The sequence below is a fragment of the Plasmodium berghei genome, assembly GCF_900002375.2.
Source record: "Plasmodium berghei ANKA genome assembly, chromosome: 9".
NCBI classification, from domain to species: Eukaryota; Apicomplexa; class Aconoidasida; order Haemosporida; family Plasmodiidae; genus Plasmodium; species Plasmodium berghei.
This window is the reverse complement of record NC_036167.2, coordinates 383,523-399,621: the sequence shown is the minus strand read 5'-3', so window position 1 is coordinate 399,621 and position 16,099 is coordinate 383,523. Positions and strand designations below refer to the sequence as shown.

General features: G+C 23.6%; 4 protein-coding genes across 4 annotated transcripts; 2 read left to right on the top strand and 2 right to left on the bottom strand.

The window, feature by feature from the left end:
* Nucleotides 1-611: 611 nt before the first annotated feature.
* PBANKA_0910600 (ubiquitin-related modifier 1, putative) lies at nt 612-989 on the top strand (the record flags this gene model as incomplete). Its single annotated transcript, XM_034564684.1, has 1 exon — nt 612-989. The coding sequence occupies one exon, from the start codon at nt 612-614 to the stop codon at nt 987-989; it is 378 nt and encodes a 125-aa protein (XP_034421457.1).
* A 438-nt stretch (nt 990-1,427) lies between these two features.
* Nucleotides 1,428-2,128, top strand: PBANKA_0910500 (conserved protein, unknown function; the record flags this gene model as incomplete). The annotated part of the gene is made up of 2 exons (XM_034564683.1): nt 1,428-1,641; nt 1,785-2,128. The coding sequence occupies 2 exons, from the start codon at nt 1,428-1,430 to the stop codon at nt 2,126-2,128; spliced, it is 558 nt and encodes a 185-aa protein (XP_034421456.1).
* Nucleotides 2,129-2,537: 409 nt separating this feature from the next.
* PBANKA_0910400 (conserved Plasmodium protein, unknown function) lies at nt 2,538-2,969 on the bottom strand (the record flags this gene model as incomplete). The annotated part of the gene is made up of 1 exon (XM_034564682.1): nt 2,538-2,969. One exon carries the CDS (start codon nt 2,967-2,969, stop codon nt 2,538-2,540), a length of 432 nt encoding a protein of 143 aa, XP_034421455.1.
* Nucleotides 2,970-4,304: 1,335 nt separating this feature from the next.
* Nucleotides 4,305-15,884, bottom strand: PBANKA_0910300 (guanylyl cyclase, putative; the record flags this gene model as incomplete). Its single annotated transcript, XM_034564681.1, has 1 exon — nt 4,305-15,884. One exon carries the CDS (start codon nt 15,882-15,884, stop codon nt 4,305-4,307), a length of 11,580 nt encoding a protein of 3,859 aa, XP_034421454.1.
* Nucleotides 15,885-16,099: the final 215 nt, after the last annotated feature.

Sequence of the window (16,099 nt, the reverse complement as noted above, 5' to 3'; positions counted from 1 at the left end):
TTTTTTTTCAATTTCATACAATCTTAAAATAAACAAATAGTTATTTAATCAACTTATGGGTGTTTTAATTTTTATATAAGTATTAGTATGCAATATGCTGATTAAAAAATCCTTTTTTTTTTTTTTTTTGTGTAAATAATTATTTAAATTGAAACAAAGAAAATATTAATTTATTAAAATAATACTGCAAACTAATTATTAAATAAATATGTTTTGTCGCACCGTGTTTCTTTTATGTCTCTTAAATTTGTTTTTTTTTATTTTGGTGTTTTGTAAAAATTATTAGCAACATGATCAGCTATATAAAAAATAAAAAGGTATACTAAAATTAAATTAAAAAAATTCCAAACAATAAAAATACAAAAAAATAAAGTAAATAAATATATATATAATACAAAAACGGTATATGTGATTAAAAAAAGACCCAAGTAAAATTAGTATATCATTGTGCTTGATATCATTTTATATAATGAATTGCATATTATCAGTAAATTGGCCAAATAAAAATAACTATAAAAAATAGAAATGCCTTTTACCATATATGAGTTATAATCGATATACATAATATATTGCTTTACGATCTTCACTTTTAAAACATCACTTTTTACATTATGAAAGTCAAAATAGAATTAAAATTCCTAGGAGGGTTAGAAAGCTATTTAGAAGATAAATCTAAGAATTATGTTACAATGGAAATCGATTCAAAGGAGTTTAATTTTGAAAATTTAATTGCTTTTATAAGAGATAACATAATAGAAAAAAAATTTGTTTTTTCAGATTATGATATAGTAAGTGGAGATGAGAAATTATGTAAAGTACTAGTTGATAACAAAGAATATTCTAATTATAATTTAAAAGATAAAGCCAAAATAAAACCAGGAATAATTGTTTTGGTTAACGAATATGATTGGGAAATTTTGGGAACATATTCTTACCAAATTAAAAACGATGATAAAATATGTTTCTTATCAACATTACATGGTGGTTAAAGGGGAAGGCAAATTAAATGATATGGAATATAATCATGGAAATAGGGATGTGCATACAATTGCACATCCATATATATACATTCATCTTATTTTTTTTTCATATATACTGGAAAATATACGTTTACTTGTTTTTTTAACGTTATGTTTTTTATTTTCAGTTTGATAGTTTGTCTTTTTCATATTTTGTTTTTATTTCATTTTATTTTCATCTAAAGTAATTAATATAGAAACATTGGCATAGATATTTAAATGCTATTGCTTACAATCAAAAATATGAACATTTACTTTTATAATTCTATACAAATTATATTTTGAATTTTAACAAAAATGAGAACCAAAAAGTAAAAAAATAAAATAAATTATATTTTATTCACTTATATGATGAGCTATATTTTTTATTAGTGCAAATTAATATTATAGTTTTTTTTTGTTAATGGAATGAGAATTCTTAATTATATATGTGGTAGATCACTACGAAGCAGTGGTGCTGCTCCCTTAATATATAACCCGATTCAAAAGTTGTTAATAATTTTAACATTATTATATATTTGTTTGTCTGCTCTATCATGTAGTATATTTTTATTTCCAAAGGTGTCTGATTTACATTGTTCCCCTTTAGTTGATTCGCTTTTTAACTTTTACTTATCTATGGGTAAAGATAAAATAGTTTAAAATGTGTAGTTATATATATACATATGTAGAATGCTTATCCTGTCAAGTATTTTAATTTTATTATTATTTTTTTTTCATTTTCCAATGCTTATACTTTTTCACATTCAATCACAATTTTATAAGGCGCATCAAATGTTATGGCCCCATATTATTCCATGATTAGCTGTAGAGAATGGGGAACAGAACATGAGTGGGTGGTAGTTGCTATTGTTTCAGCTGTCATGGCTATTATTGATGTTAGTTCGAGTTTTTATGGTATTTATGTGTTGTATACTATAATAGATATAGTATTTACAAATATTACGGATATGAATGAATGTAATTGTTACAAATCTATTATTTTTTTTTCAGCAAATGCTTTTTTAGTCGTTCTCCATTTGATTGTTGCTATTACAAGCATAGTTGTGTATTACATGCTTATGAAAAATATTGATAAACAATTAGAAGATAATAGAAACATTATATGAAATATATAAAGATTATTTATGATATATATTTGTTCACTATTTTAATATATATATTCTATTTATTTTTATCATTTTTTGTTTTTTTCGACTCACTACAAATATTGATGCGATATATGATAAAATATGTAATATTTTTTCATTTTGAAGTTTTAATATATCATGCATGTGTTACATTCTTTATTAGTATAATTATTATTTGTAAAATGCATAGTATATTATTGTGGTGAACAAATAAACTGTCTTTTTTGTTTTTTTTTACGAAAAAATATTTGTGTTTATATTATCAAAAGCATAAATAATACAAAAAAAAATAATAACAAGTGTAATTAATTTATATAGATAATATATATAACAATAATAATAATAAGGGATGATATATGTATATATTTTTCCATAGGTATGTGAGGTGTTATTCATTTTTCTTTTCTTTATTTATAGAGTCCGTCATAATAAGAATCAGACCTATAATGATAAACGATCCTCCTAATATCCAATAAGCATTTCTTTGTTCATGGAAAAATAGTGTTCCAAATATAGCAGTTAGAAAAAAGTTAAAAGAAAAGTTAAAAATGGTTGCCAAAAAAGCTGAATAGTACTTCATCAATATTATGTAGTATTTAATCATTAATAAATTAAATATAATAAATAAAAAAAAATATATTAATCGTAAGAGAAATTCTATAATCCATGTGATATTTATTAAATGAAATTTTGTTTTAAGAATAGATATATCTGATGCCTTTTTAAAAAAGGCGGAAGCCAATGTTCCACATATACTACTAATAAGGGAATTGCTTATATTAGAATTATATATTTCTTTAATCATTCTATATATATTCATTTTGTTTATTTAATATTAAACTAAAATTAGTGTTTATGGGGAAAATACTAATATTTGTATAATCCTATATATACACATAAATGACTTATTTTGATGAATTATTATTTTCCATAAAAATTGTATTTCTGATATATTGGAATAATTTAGCATACAGATTGAATATAATACCCTTTTTATAATTATATATATTTAATGGCATAGTAAGTCTTCGAGAATGGGGTTGTACAGAAAATATATCAGACGCTAACTTTTTTGAAAATTTTGGTTTTGCTGTTATTCTTTCTTTAAATAGGAGTACAAATGAATCTAATGATGCATTACAAAAAAATTAAAAATAAATATTTTCTATATATGGTTTAACACCAATTATACACATATTTATATATATTTATTTGTCTTAATGATACACGAAATAAAAAAATAGCTCTTAAACATTTCAGAGAAATATATGAATATATCTATAGCAATTATACAATTCCTACGTTTTATATCTATTATTTTATTTTTTTTAATATTTTTTTTATACCAATTTCATCTTGTTTTAAGGATGCAAGGGTTTCAGCCAATTTTATAACTTTTTTATTTCCAGCTTGTTTATTCATTTGCTTAAATACGATAAGTCCGTTTGTAGAAAAATAATGAAAGAAAATATTTAAAAGAATTAAATATTAGCATATTACCAATATGCACATAATTATATAGTTACAAAAATAATATTAAGAAAAAAGCATATAATGTTAAATTAAAAAAAAATTATACAAAATATTTCAGATATATATTACATAATAAACAAATATTTATAAAGAAAATTATGAAATTAATTTCCAAAATGGATAAAGTCATGCACTGTGGACATATAAATATTAGTTCCAAAAAAATACATAAAATAGATAGTAATAATAAGAATACACAAGCGAAAAACAATGTAAATATATATTAAGTTGGAATAAATGAAAATGGAAAAGATATATAGAAAATAATACATATAATATAAAATATATAAGCACATAAAGGTATAATGGAATAAATCTATAAAATCCCCTCATGTGTTTTATATCAAAGAATAAAAAGTGAAAATTAATTATATATATATATATATATATATATATATATTGCAATTATGTGAAAACATGAAATATTTACAAATTTTAAAAACTAAAAGTGTTTATGAAAAAAGTAAAAAAAACGAATATTAATAGTGGTATATATTTTTACTCATTAAATGGAATAAATATAATACGATGTATAACATGCATATAGCACAAATATATATCCAACATTTATAAAATTATAGGTATTTGTTTACCCTACATAAATTAGAAGCTCTAAAAGTATTTACAAAATTGAACTTGTGTCTTTGGAATTTTTATAGCTCGTATCATTGTTCGAAGATTTACTATTACCAAAATATTTTATGTGACGATTTGATTTCGGTAATGCAGATAAATTATCAGATTCAGATATTGTGGACATTAATATAGATCGTTTTCTCGATTTTCTATTAAATATGTAGTTTTTATTATTTATTAAATTGAAGTTATTAGATGTATCAATCTCTTTCTTATCAGTAATAATATATGATTTGACATCTTTATAAATGACCCTAACAGATTTATGAGGCTTAAATATGAATCTATTTCTAAATTGTTGTAATAAAAAATCTTTAAGGGTTTCTGAGACATTAATTTTTCCAGGCACTCCATTACTTTCCATAAGATTACCAGTTAATACATCTATCCCCCATAAATCATATCTTAAGCGGCCTGAACCTATAACTCCTCCTACACATGATCCATAATGCAACCCTATTCTCATATTTAAATTTGGTATACATAACTTTTCTCTTACTTCTTTTATAATTCTTATCATTGAATATGCCATTTCTAATATTCGTTCTGTTCCATCTACTGGATCATAGTCATTATTATCTTCGGTTACGGGTTCACTTATTGCAACATATGCATCTCCAATTGTACATAATTTATATAAACCATATTTTGTACTATCATTATCAAATCTTGCAAATAACTTTTGTAGCAAGGTTAAAACTTCTGAAGCATCTACACCATTGGCCCATGAAGTAAATCCACATATATCAGCAAATAAGAATGTAAGTCGATCATGTGTATATGCTAATTTTAATTTGTCTTGTTGAAATTCTTCAAGAACATGTTTTGGAAGCATATCATTTAATAAATCAGTTGCTCTTCTTTCTGTTTTTTTTGCACTTTCATTTGCATAAAATGTTCTTCTATCTATAGATTCTTTACAATATGTTGATATTAAATTAAAAATAATATACCATGGTATTAATAAAACAGTTGAATCTGTTGTTATTGTTTTTACAACACTAGTGGATATAAATGTTAAAGACATTGTAATAAACAATAAGTCCACCAAAATGCACGTTTGAAATAACATTCCTGTATTATGATGTAAAATTACTAAATAAAAAAAAAATTCAACAGTATCATGTGTCATCCATATTGTTTGTGAAGTTGAATTGTCCGTTTCTGAATTTGTCCATAAGTATGCTATAGAAAAAGCACATGCGGCAGATATAAACAATAAATTAAGAAAAAATATCATCCATTTTATATTTAATAAAGGTGAAACTTCGGATCTAGTTCTATAGTGGAACAATAACCACACCATGAAACCGATATAAGTATATACTGATCGAACGGACCAATATGCAAAATAATTGACTTTTAATGTTTGTGTTGCTCTTTGATGATCTACAAACATTATAGGAACGATACTTGAAATTAATGTTTGTATAACAAATGTAACTAAAAAAATGATTAGTGCTTGTTCAATTGAATTAATGTTAGATTTGTTACTGTAAAAATGAGCTTTGTATTTTGCTTCTAAATTTTTATCACTAAATTTTAGAAATATCCATTCCCTATTTAACGAAATAAAATTGTTCGATTTGTTATGATATAATGTTCGATCATCTTTTTCATAAACGCTATTACTAGTATATTTTTTTTTATGTGTTATTGTGTTTTTTTGTTTAATCCATGTAAATAATTTCGATATGCATGAAAAGATACAAAACAAATTAAATATCCTAAATTTTTGAATTTTTTTATGTTTTTCTGAATCATTTTTATCATCCTTTCTCATGTTTTTTAAATAGTTGCGTCTTATATTGCTTAACATCTGATGATATGCTACGTGATTTACATGATCATCATTGATACAATTATTTGGAGAACAATAGCTTTCATGACAATTATTGCATCTTCTAGCGCATAATTGGATATTTTGACAATCTTCCTCATGTGTATCTTCAATTTCTTTTTCTGCTGATAACACATAGCTATTTATACTTTCTCTATTAAATTGTCGAAGTATATTATTAGTATTGAATATGGTATTATTATTTTGTTTACATTTTTTAGATGGAGAATTTACATATTCTTGATCTCTTCTTATAACACTATCATTCAAATAATACAAAGAATCGTTAATAGATTGTTTTCTTAAAATTGTGTCTATATCTTTTATCTCATCAGTATCATTATTATTTTCAAAATATTTATTTACACTTCCTGAAGAATCATTATTAAACCCATTATTTAATAATGCCATGCTAAGAAGATCTTTTTGTTTAAGTTGGTGCCCAACAGCAGTACCTATTTTTAGGTTTCTAAGTTTTATAATATCATAATAGTTTGTATTTACATCTCTTATATATTCATTTGGCAATTTATTTAATGAAAGGTCTTTTAGATTTATATAATCTTGATTCGACTCTTCTGAATTAATATAATGATTTTCCATGTTATTTATTGTTTCATTTAAGTTATATTTAATATTATTTTCATTTTGATGATTATTTTGGTTTTTGGGAACTTTTTTTGAATAATAATCAAATACATTTTGAGTTTGTTCATAACTTGTATCATTTATATCATTATGATCAAGATAAAAATCAGATAGGAAATTATTTTTTTTATCTGCATCCTCATCTGTAAATGGGTAATTTAATCCAATAACGGATGTTAACAAATAAGTAGGCATAATTCCTTTTCCTTTAACTTCAGTTTCTTTTTTTTCGTAAATTAATGTTTTATCATCTTTAATTAAATCATAAGTTGCTTCAGATATATGTATATAATCTGGTTTTCCAGTTGTTTTCATTCGAGAAGCGGTATTAACCGTATCACCAAATAAAGCATATTGTGGTTTTTTTGATCCCACAACTCCAGCAATAATTCGCCCAGAGTTAATACCAATTTTTACTCTAATTCTAGTCGGTCTCCTTTCTAATGCTTTATCTTTTGCTATATCTTCATCATTATCATTTAACTGTTTGTTTTCTGATGAATTTTCTTTTTTAATCATATATTTGTTTGTTTCATATTTAATATGACTACTTACTTGAAGTATAGACAAGGCAAAATCAATCGAATCATGTGCATCTTCTTTAGCTTTATTTCCCTTATTATCATCAGAACATTTTTTTACTAATCCACAAGCAGCTAAATATGTTTCAAAAACTGTTTCAATTTTCGTGCAATTAAAATGTTCTGTGCATTTATCAAAACATAAAAACAATCTATCTAACATTTCTACTAATCGGGTTGGTTCAATAGTTGCAACTATATTTTGAAATTCATAAATATCACAAAAAATAATTGTAACGGTTTCTATATCTTCTGCTTTTAATGATATCGGAATTCCTTCTTCGTTTAATTCTGAATAAATCATTTCATCAACAACAAATGGTGGAAGCATAGTATTTAGTATTTCTCTTTGTTTTCTTCTAGATGCTTCGACAGAATATTCTAATAAAAAATTCTTTCGTTGATTATATTCAAGACGATAACCAACAAATCCCACAAAAACATCTACACCGATAAACAATGGAATATAATGAACTAATCCCTTTACATCTAAAAAATTATCTCCTTTAAATCTAATAATAAATAAAGCTAAAAAAATAACATTATATAATACAGCATTAACAAAAGAAAGCCTCAAAATAACAAATGTGTATAAAGGAAAAAGAACGGCTTGAAATACTCCATCAATGTGTGTAATAGAATAACTAACGACATGGTGGGTAATTATTAATGCAACGACAACACTAATAATTTTGTTAAAATTTTCTATAAATATTCTAGGAAAAAAAGTTGTAAATGTTGCAATGCATAATGTTAATTCTAACAATACAGACAAAATCAATATAAATACATTAGCAGATGAATTTTCTATTATATTCCATGATTCACTTAATAATAATTCTAATTTCCATATATATATAAAAAATATTCCCAATAAAATAAATATAAAACGATACCAAGGAATATACGTTTTGTAAAATTTATTTTTTTTATGTATTTGAAATCCCGACTCTAATTGCATATCTTTAAATGCTAATGTAAGTCTATTTATTAAATTGCTAACTTTAACAATTTCTTGTTGTGTATTATCATTTCTTTGTTTCTTTTTGTTTATTTTTGCAGTATTATTCATATTATTGTTATTTGTATCACTTAATGTTTCTTCACTTGTGTAGGAAAATTCAGAGATAGAATCATTAACATAAAATTGAGGTCTATTTTGGATAATATTATAATTTTTTTTATTAACATCTAATGGCTCTGGTATATTTTCTATATGCTCATTATTTTTAAAAAATACATGTTCTTCATTAATTTGAAAATTTTTCCCTTGTGGCAATAAATCTATTAAAAATGTATTTTTAAATGGATTTAAGCAATTTTTCATTTCAATTATTAAAGATTCATCGATTTTACCATTTGGATTGATTTCGTCTTCAGATTTTGAATCATCATAAGTATTTTCATCAGTATAATAATAATCAGCACTAATAGTTGTATCATTATTACAATTTATTGAATTATTGCTAGTTAAGCTTGTTTTATGATATTTATAATAATCATTTTCTGTATCTAAATTGTCTAAATCTTTATGTAATGTATTACTATTACTGATATAATTGCCATATTTATTTTTGTGATTTTCGTCATATTTTATCTCATTAATTTTTTTTTTAACATTTTTTTTCTGATTTGTATTTTTCAATTGGAAAGCATATACATTATTAGGTATCTCTTTAAGATCATTATTATTTGTTGCATCATTCTTATTTTTTTGTAATTCTATATAAATGTTTTTCTTTTCGTTACCCTTTTCACAATTTGAATTTATATTTTCATGTTTTATATCTAAATTGTGATTTTTTGTTTTATTAACATTATTTTTTTTATTTTTATAATTCCTATTAACAGAATCCTCATCAAATTCCATAGCATGAATGCCATTTGTTGACAAGACAATATTTCTTCCGTTTGATACCTGTTCTTCATCGAGTTGGATATTATTATTAAGTTTGTATTCATGCTTCTTTTTTAATATCTGATCATTAAAATGTTTAGTATAATTTGTTTTATCATTCGATTCGAATAAACTTATGTTTACATAAGAATCATTGTTTTTATAACTTTTTTCAGATTTAATTTCTATAGAAGTATTATTATTTACGTCATTTTCAAAATTACATTTGATGCTATTACTATTTTTCTGTTTCCTTCTAAGCTTATTTTTCAATTTATTTCTGATTTTTTTTAAACTTAGAAACTTTGATTTACCCGATATAAAATGTGAATATTTGTATTTTACATATTTTTCTTGATAGTGCTCAAATAGCCAATGATTAACAACATTGTATATATTTGGAAAAAATAAAGATTTTGTAAATGTTATAAGCATATAACATATAATACAAGTAGTAAACCATAGGAATAGAAGTACATATATGGGATTCCATAGAAATGTTTGTCTGAAAACTTCTCTTATATATTCATTAGACAAATATGCTATACATATAAAAAGTATTGACGGAAAAAAAACAAAAAGAAAACAGCCCCAGAATGTTATAAATATTGACGGAGACCATAAAGATCCTTCTAAAAAAAGTCTGAAAATAGAAATTAATAGACCACCAAGAAAACAAATATTACCAAATGTATTGATTGTAACGACTTCACCATTATTTAAATGAGAATTTTCACTAAGTGCTGCATAAGAGAAAAAAAAAACTACTAGAGAATAAAATATTGCTTCGAATGCCCAAGATAAAAATTTTAATATACTCATATTATACTTTCTTCTGCTTAATGCATAAAATAACGGAATATTATATAGTATATCATAATTAAGATTATGTTGTAAAAACATATAATAAATTATAGGTATTAATACCCAAAACACACTAATTAGTGTATGCAATAATTCTGGGTATATTTTTACACAACTCCAAGAAGCATAGGCTTGATAAAAAAATACTGGTAAAATATAAATTATATTTTTAAAAAAGTTCCAATATAAAATTATACTAATACTATATAAATGTTTAGATCCATATATAAATAATAATTTCCTTAAATAACAAAAATTTTTAATACAATAATCTGCATAGCCAGCCGATATAATACTTTTAGATGTCATTATACTTATTCCTATATTAGCTTCTTGAATCATAGCAATATCATTTGCTCCATCACCTATAGCTAAAGTATTTGGTCGTGGGGATAACCTACTTTTTATCAATCGAACTATAAATGCTTTTTGTTTTGCAGTTATTCTACAAGCTATAACAGTATCAGATGTACATGCCATATTAAGAAAATATGTTTGTAAATCATTATGATTTAAAAATGTTTGTAAATTTTTTCCACTTATTAATAGACATATTTTTTCATGAGGTTTTTTTTCTTCTTTTTCCAATTGAAATAATTCATACAAAGCAGTGCCTTCCCTTTTTAATTTTTTATAACTAGTATTTTCTAGCATTGCATGAAATATTTTTGTATGAGAATTTAAAAAATTGGATAAAAATGCTATATGTAAAGAATATTCAATATTATCTCCCGTCAACATCCAAATTCTAACACCAGATTGATTTAACATCTCCATTGTATTCGTTACTTTTTTTTGTAGTCTATCTTTAACACCTGTTATACCAAGATACGTTAAATTTTTTTCTACATGATTAGCAACATTTTCTAATTTTGTTTCTTTATTATATATAGACATGCATGCATCATCATACATTTTTTTATATTCTATAGTTTCCTTTTCACTTAAATATCTAAATGCAAATACCATTGTTCTTAAACCTTTGATTGAAAATTTTCTCAACTCTTTTTCTAATTCTCTACTGCGCTCTTTAAATTCGTTTTTTTTTTTTTTTTTCATATATAACTTTTTATCCTCCGAATTATCTTTAACATCGTATTCATTATTTTTATCTAGCTGAAATGACGATTTATAGGCTTTTCTTTCCACACCACTTTGATAGTTTTCAGTTTCGTAAAATTCTGATTTTAGAGAATGATCTGATAAATTTTGTTTTGTAGAGTAATTGATTTGTTTCCCCCCCTCAGCACTATAATATTTACTCATTCTGTTATATTTATTAGAGTATTGCTTTTTTTTTTTCTTTCTTTTTTTTTCAAAAAATTTGCTATGCCTTAAATTTAATAAAGATAAAATAGAAGCATCAGAACCCTTTATATATAAAATCGAGCCCTTAGTCATATATTCTGGTTTGACAATAATTGACATCCTTCCCCTTTTATTAGTAAATTCGTTAATACCAATAATAGTCCAATTATAGAAATTACCATCGATTTCAACACACATAGTATTTTTATTTCTTAATATAAGTCTGTATCCTAAATAGCTTGATGTATATATTAAACATTCTTCATCTAGTGAGGTTGATTGATATTTTATAGAATCTAGATATGCATTATATTCAGAGCCAACATTATCCGTTACATTCGTATCTTTAGTTTTATCTAAATCATCATATGTTCCTGTACTTTTATTTTCTATTTTGTTACTTGAATAATCTTCAAAATCTGTTTCATGTTTTTTATTATGAGAAGATGATACTTCTGAATTTTGATAACTTAAATTATAAGATTTATTTTTGCATTTCAAGTTCACAAATTTGTCATCTGAATAACTACTTAATGACATCATTTTTTCTTTCGATATTCGTTTGAATGAAACTGTACTGTGTCTTTTTGATGCTTTTCCGTGTTCATGATTTTTTCCTGTGTGTATGATACTTTTATTTCTGGTAAAATTATAATAATTATTCCACTTGTTTGATTCTTCATCTTCTGTTTCGTCTACTATTTTTTTTTTTTTTTTTGTCTTTATATTTTCCTTTACTACAGTACAATTGTTTTGACTTTTATCTGGTTTATCTTTCATTTTATTTTTAGTAAAATATTTATTAACAAACATTTGAAACGTGGATTCTTTTTTTATCATATCATTTTTCTTATTTTCATTTCTTAGACTATTTTTTGTACTGTAATAATTTGCGCTTGCTTGTGGGCGCGCCTTTTTTCCATCCAGAAAAACTTGATTTATACTATACGAAAACATTTTTGTATTATCAAAAATTGAAGAATTATGACTATATTTTTTTTTGTGCCTAATAATACCCCTTGTTTTGGACTCGTAAGTATTTTCGTGAGATACATAAGAATTTATTTCATTATTTTTTTTATTTATATCAGTATATGTATTTTTTTTTAGTTCATTATTATACCTTTCAAAATGATTAGAACCTATTCTAGAATGCCTTGAAGAATTATGTGCTAAATTTTTATTTCGAATATAATCAAATTGAATATAAGGCACAATAGTGTGACATAATGTTATGCATTTAAAAAACTCTTCAATATAATAACTTCTCCAAGTATTTGAGTTTAAATCTATAAATATTTTTTTGTCATTAAAATCGCATCGAGTCTTTGCCATTTCTGGGTTCATATTTGTTCTAAAATTTTTTGGTTTTGGATATCTATGTTCCATTAAATAGTTTAGATAATTTTTATCGAAAATGTAGGTTTTATTTATTAATTTATCTGTTTGATTGGTTTTAGAATCATCATTTTCATTATATCTGGAATTGGTTTCATTTTCATCGTTTTTTTTTATTTTTTTTTTATCATAATCTAACTGAATACTATCACCATCCATGTCATCTTTCACTTCTGAATTTTGATATTCATAAGATGAAGGATCAAATGAAGACTTATAATAGTCTGATATGGAATTAGTATCTGTTTCTGAAGAACAATCAGATGATATAATTGAAGAATCTCCTAATGATTGGCTACTATCAAAATAGGGGTAACTTATTTTTTTTCTATCATTAATGTTAGATGCACAATCTATTTTACAATTAGATCTATTTTTCTTATACGAATCTTTTTTATGCTCATCAAAATTGTTTTCGTTAAATCTGTGATGGTCCTGAATATTTTTCATTAAACATTTTTTATATTCATTAGCATCATCTTCTACATCTAAATTAGTATTAAAACATTTATTTTTTATAATTTTTGTATTTTCATTCATTTTATTTTCAATCATATTATTGTCTTTATAGATGTTCCATTTAGTAGTATTGGGCATATATATTTTATCACCGTCAATTTCGTCTGGATTGTTTTTTCTTTCAATTGTATCATTTGTAATATCATTAAATGTATTTTCTTCGTTTAGTGTGTTTCTGTTTTCAAACTGATATGCTATACAATCCCTATTTTCCAACCTGGTATTATAATAAGTGTTACTTTTATCAGAAAAAAATATTTTATTTTTAATTTTGCGAGGTTTTCCATACACCCGTCCAGCTATAGAGCATATATTAAAAGACATATCATTATTTGTCAATGTCCCAGTTTTATCGGTAAATATAAAATCAACATTTCCTAAATCTCCATGCATATTTGAATTTAAGCAAATTCCCCATCCATAAAAATTATCTTTTAGTGAGTTTTTCTGACTTAATGCATATTTTTTAATATCATTTTTCAAGTTTACTATTTTTGAATTAGAATTTTTTTTATTAAAAAGAAATGGAAACAAATATTTAAAGATATTAGTTTTTTCATTTTTTATTGTATATTTGCTATTGATACTAACGCTTTTTATTATCTTAGATTCACTATCTTTAGTTGAAAAATTGTCATTTTTATTTTGAATATTATTATAGTCATCTTCTTGATTATCATGCATAGCACTAATTTCGTGAGAAATTTCCTTTTCTCCAACAAGTTCTTTGTATATATGATTATATTTTTTTGAATGAGCTTTATATGAAGCATTTGAATAAGGCGGTTTCTTTTGAATGTTTTTAATTTCATATTGTTTATGTATTATGTCATCATCATTATAATTAGAAATAGAAGCCGTATTGTTATTAGATCTTTTTGAAAAAGAAAAATCATTTGTATATTTATTTTCTGAAATGCAATAGCTTCCTTCAGCTGGCATTCGATTATAAATAAGGTTTGATGGTGGTTTTGAATGAGTATGATTACTGTCCTTTTTATTAAAATGATTTTTAAACTTTAAAAGTTTATCAAATGTGCTTATAAAGCTTTTTTTATTATATGAATAAGTCTCCATGTTATTTGAAGAATTTCGACTTCTAGACAAATTTCTTAAATTAAAGTTATTTAAATAATATGTATATTTTCTAAAATAATTATATGATTTTTTCATTTTAAAATTTTTTATGTTATAATTATCATCTGATACCAATGGTTCTGATGTTTCATTTTCAAAAATACAAATTCTGTTATCATTTTCTATTAGTATACTTTGCATTATAGATATTAAATCTATTGTTATTAAAACACTGATAGGTATTATATTTGAATATAATATAATATATTTCATAATGTATTCAAATAAACCATTTGTAGCTGTTATTAATAATAAGTTTGTTCCGTGTTTATATTTATTATCATCAGTCCATTTACACAATATTGATATAAAAACACAAAAGAAGACAAAAATAATCGTAATAATAGTATATGTATTTAATTCTTTATTCACATATCCAGATTTATATGTATTCCTTAATGTATTTTTCATAATTTTTGTATCTACTCCTGTATATATAATAACACCGAATACATAATCGGTATTTTTTATATAAGACCCTTTAAAAACAACATTATTAATTGATAAAGATGTAGCACGTGGATGTGCATCTAATTTTAATGATCCATTAAATGATTCCATATTCATATTTGGTTTTTCACATGTTATTCTTCCTCTAATATTGCATACACTATAGACAGATGATTCATTTCGGGTTTCATTAACACAATATTTTTTTTTTAAATTTGTTTCTCCATTTACTAGTGATGTTTCGACATATACTGAACCATCATTATTATTACAACTTAATAAAATAATATCTGCAGGCACTTGCTCATTTTCTACTAAGCGTATAATACTACCTACAGTTAATTCCATCCATTTTACTACTTTTAAATTAGAAGTTGATCCATCTATAATGTGACATAATCTATTATTTATTTGATAATCTATATTAGACCTTTTTGAATCTTCATACAAATTTTTTATTATAGATATTATTATAAAAGATAATAACAAATATATCGATGAATGTTTATAATAATATAAATGATCTGATAATATTTGGAAAGAAGGAATATATTCTAGTAAGGATATTATTAAAAACCATAGATTTGGTAAGCGTATAAGTTGTTCATATAAAATTCGAAAAATAAAATTATAAGATCCATATTTAGTTGATGTTATTTTATTCGAAGGGAAGCTAAATAATTCATCTAGATCTGTCGGATTTATTTGAATTTTTCGAAAATCCCATAATGGTTGATTATTTGTGTCTTTATATAGCTTTTGTTTCTTTTCTATCCAAGCAGCTTCTGCTGTTGCAAAATTATTCGAAAGTTTATTTTCAATGCTATCCTGATTTTTCATACTACCATTGTTAGAAAATAATTTACTTGAACGTTTTACTTTATACCTATTATTTACTTTTTCATTTCCTTTTTTCGTCTGCATCTTTTATATATTTATCTGTTATTGTATTGCTTCTTATTTGAATATATGGTTTTATCACTTATCAATTATACATAATTAAATACGAGTTTCAAATATTCATATGTAATTTATTATTTGGTAAATTTAAATGTGTATATTATTAATTTACAAAAAGAAATAATCGAAGGTGTAGTAATAAAGATAAGGAGAAAGAATAAACAAAGAAAAAAAATAGT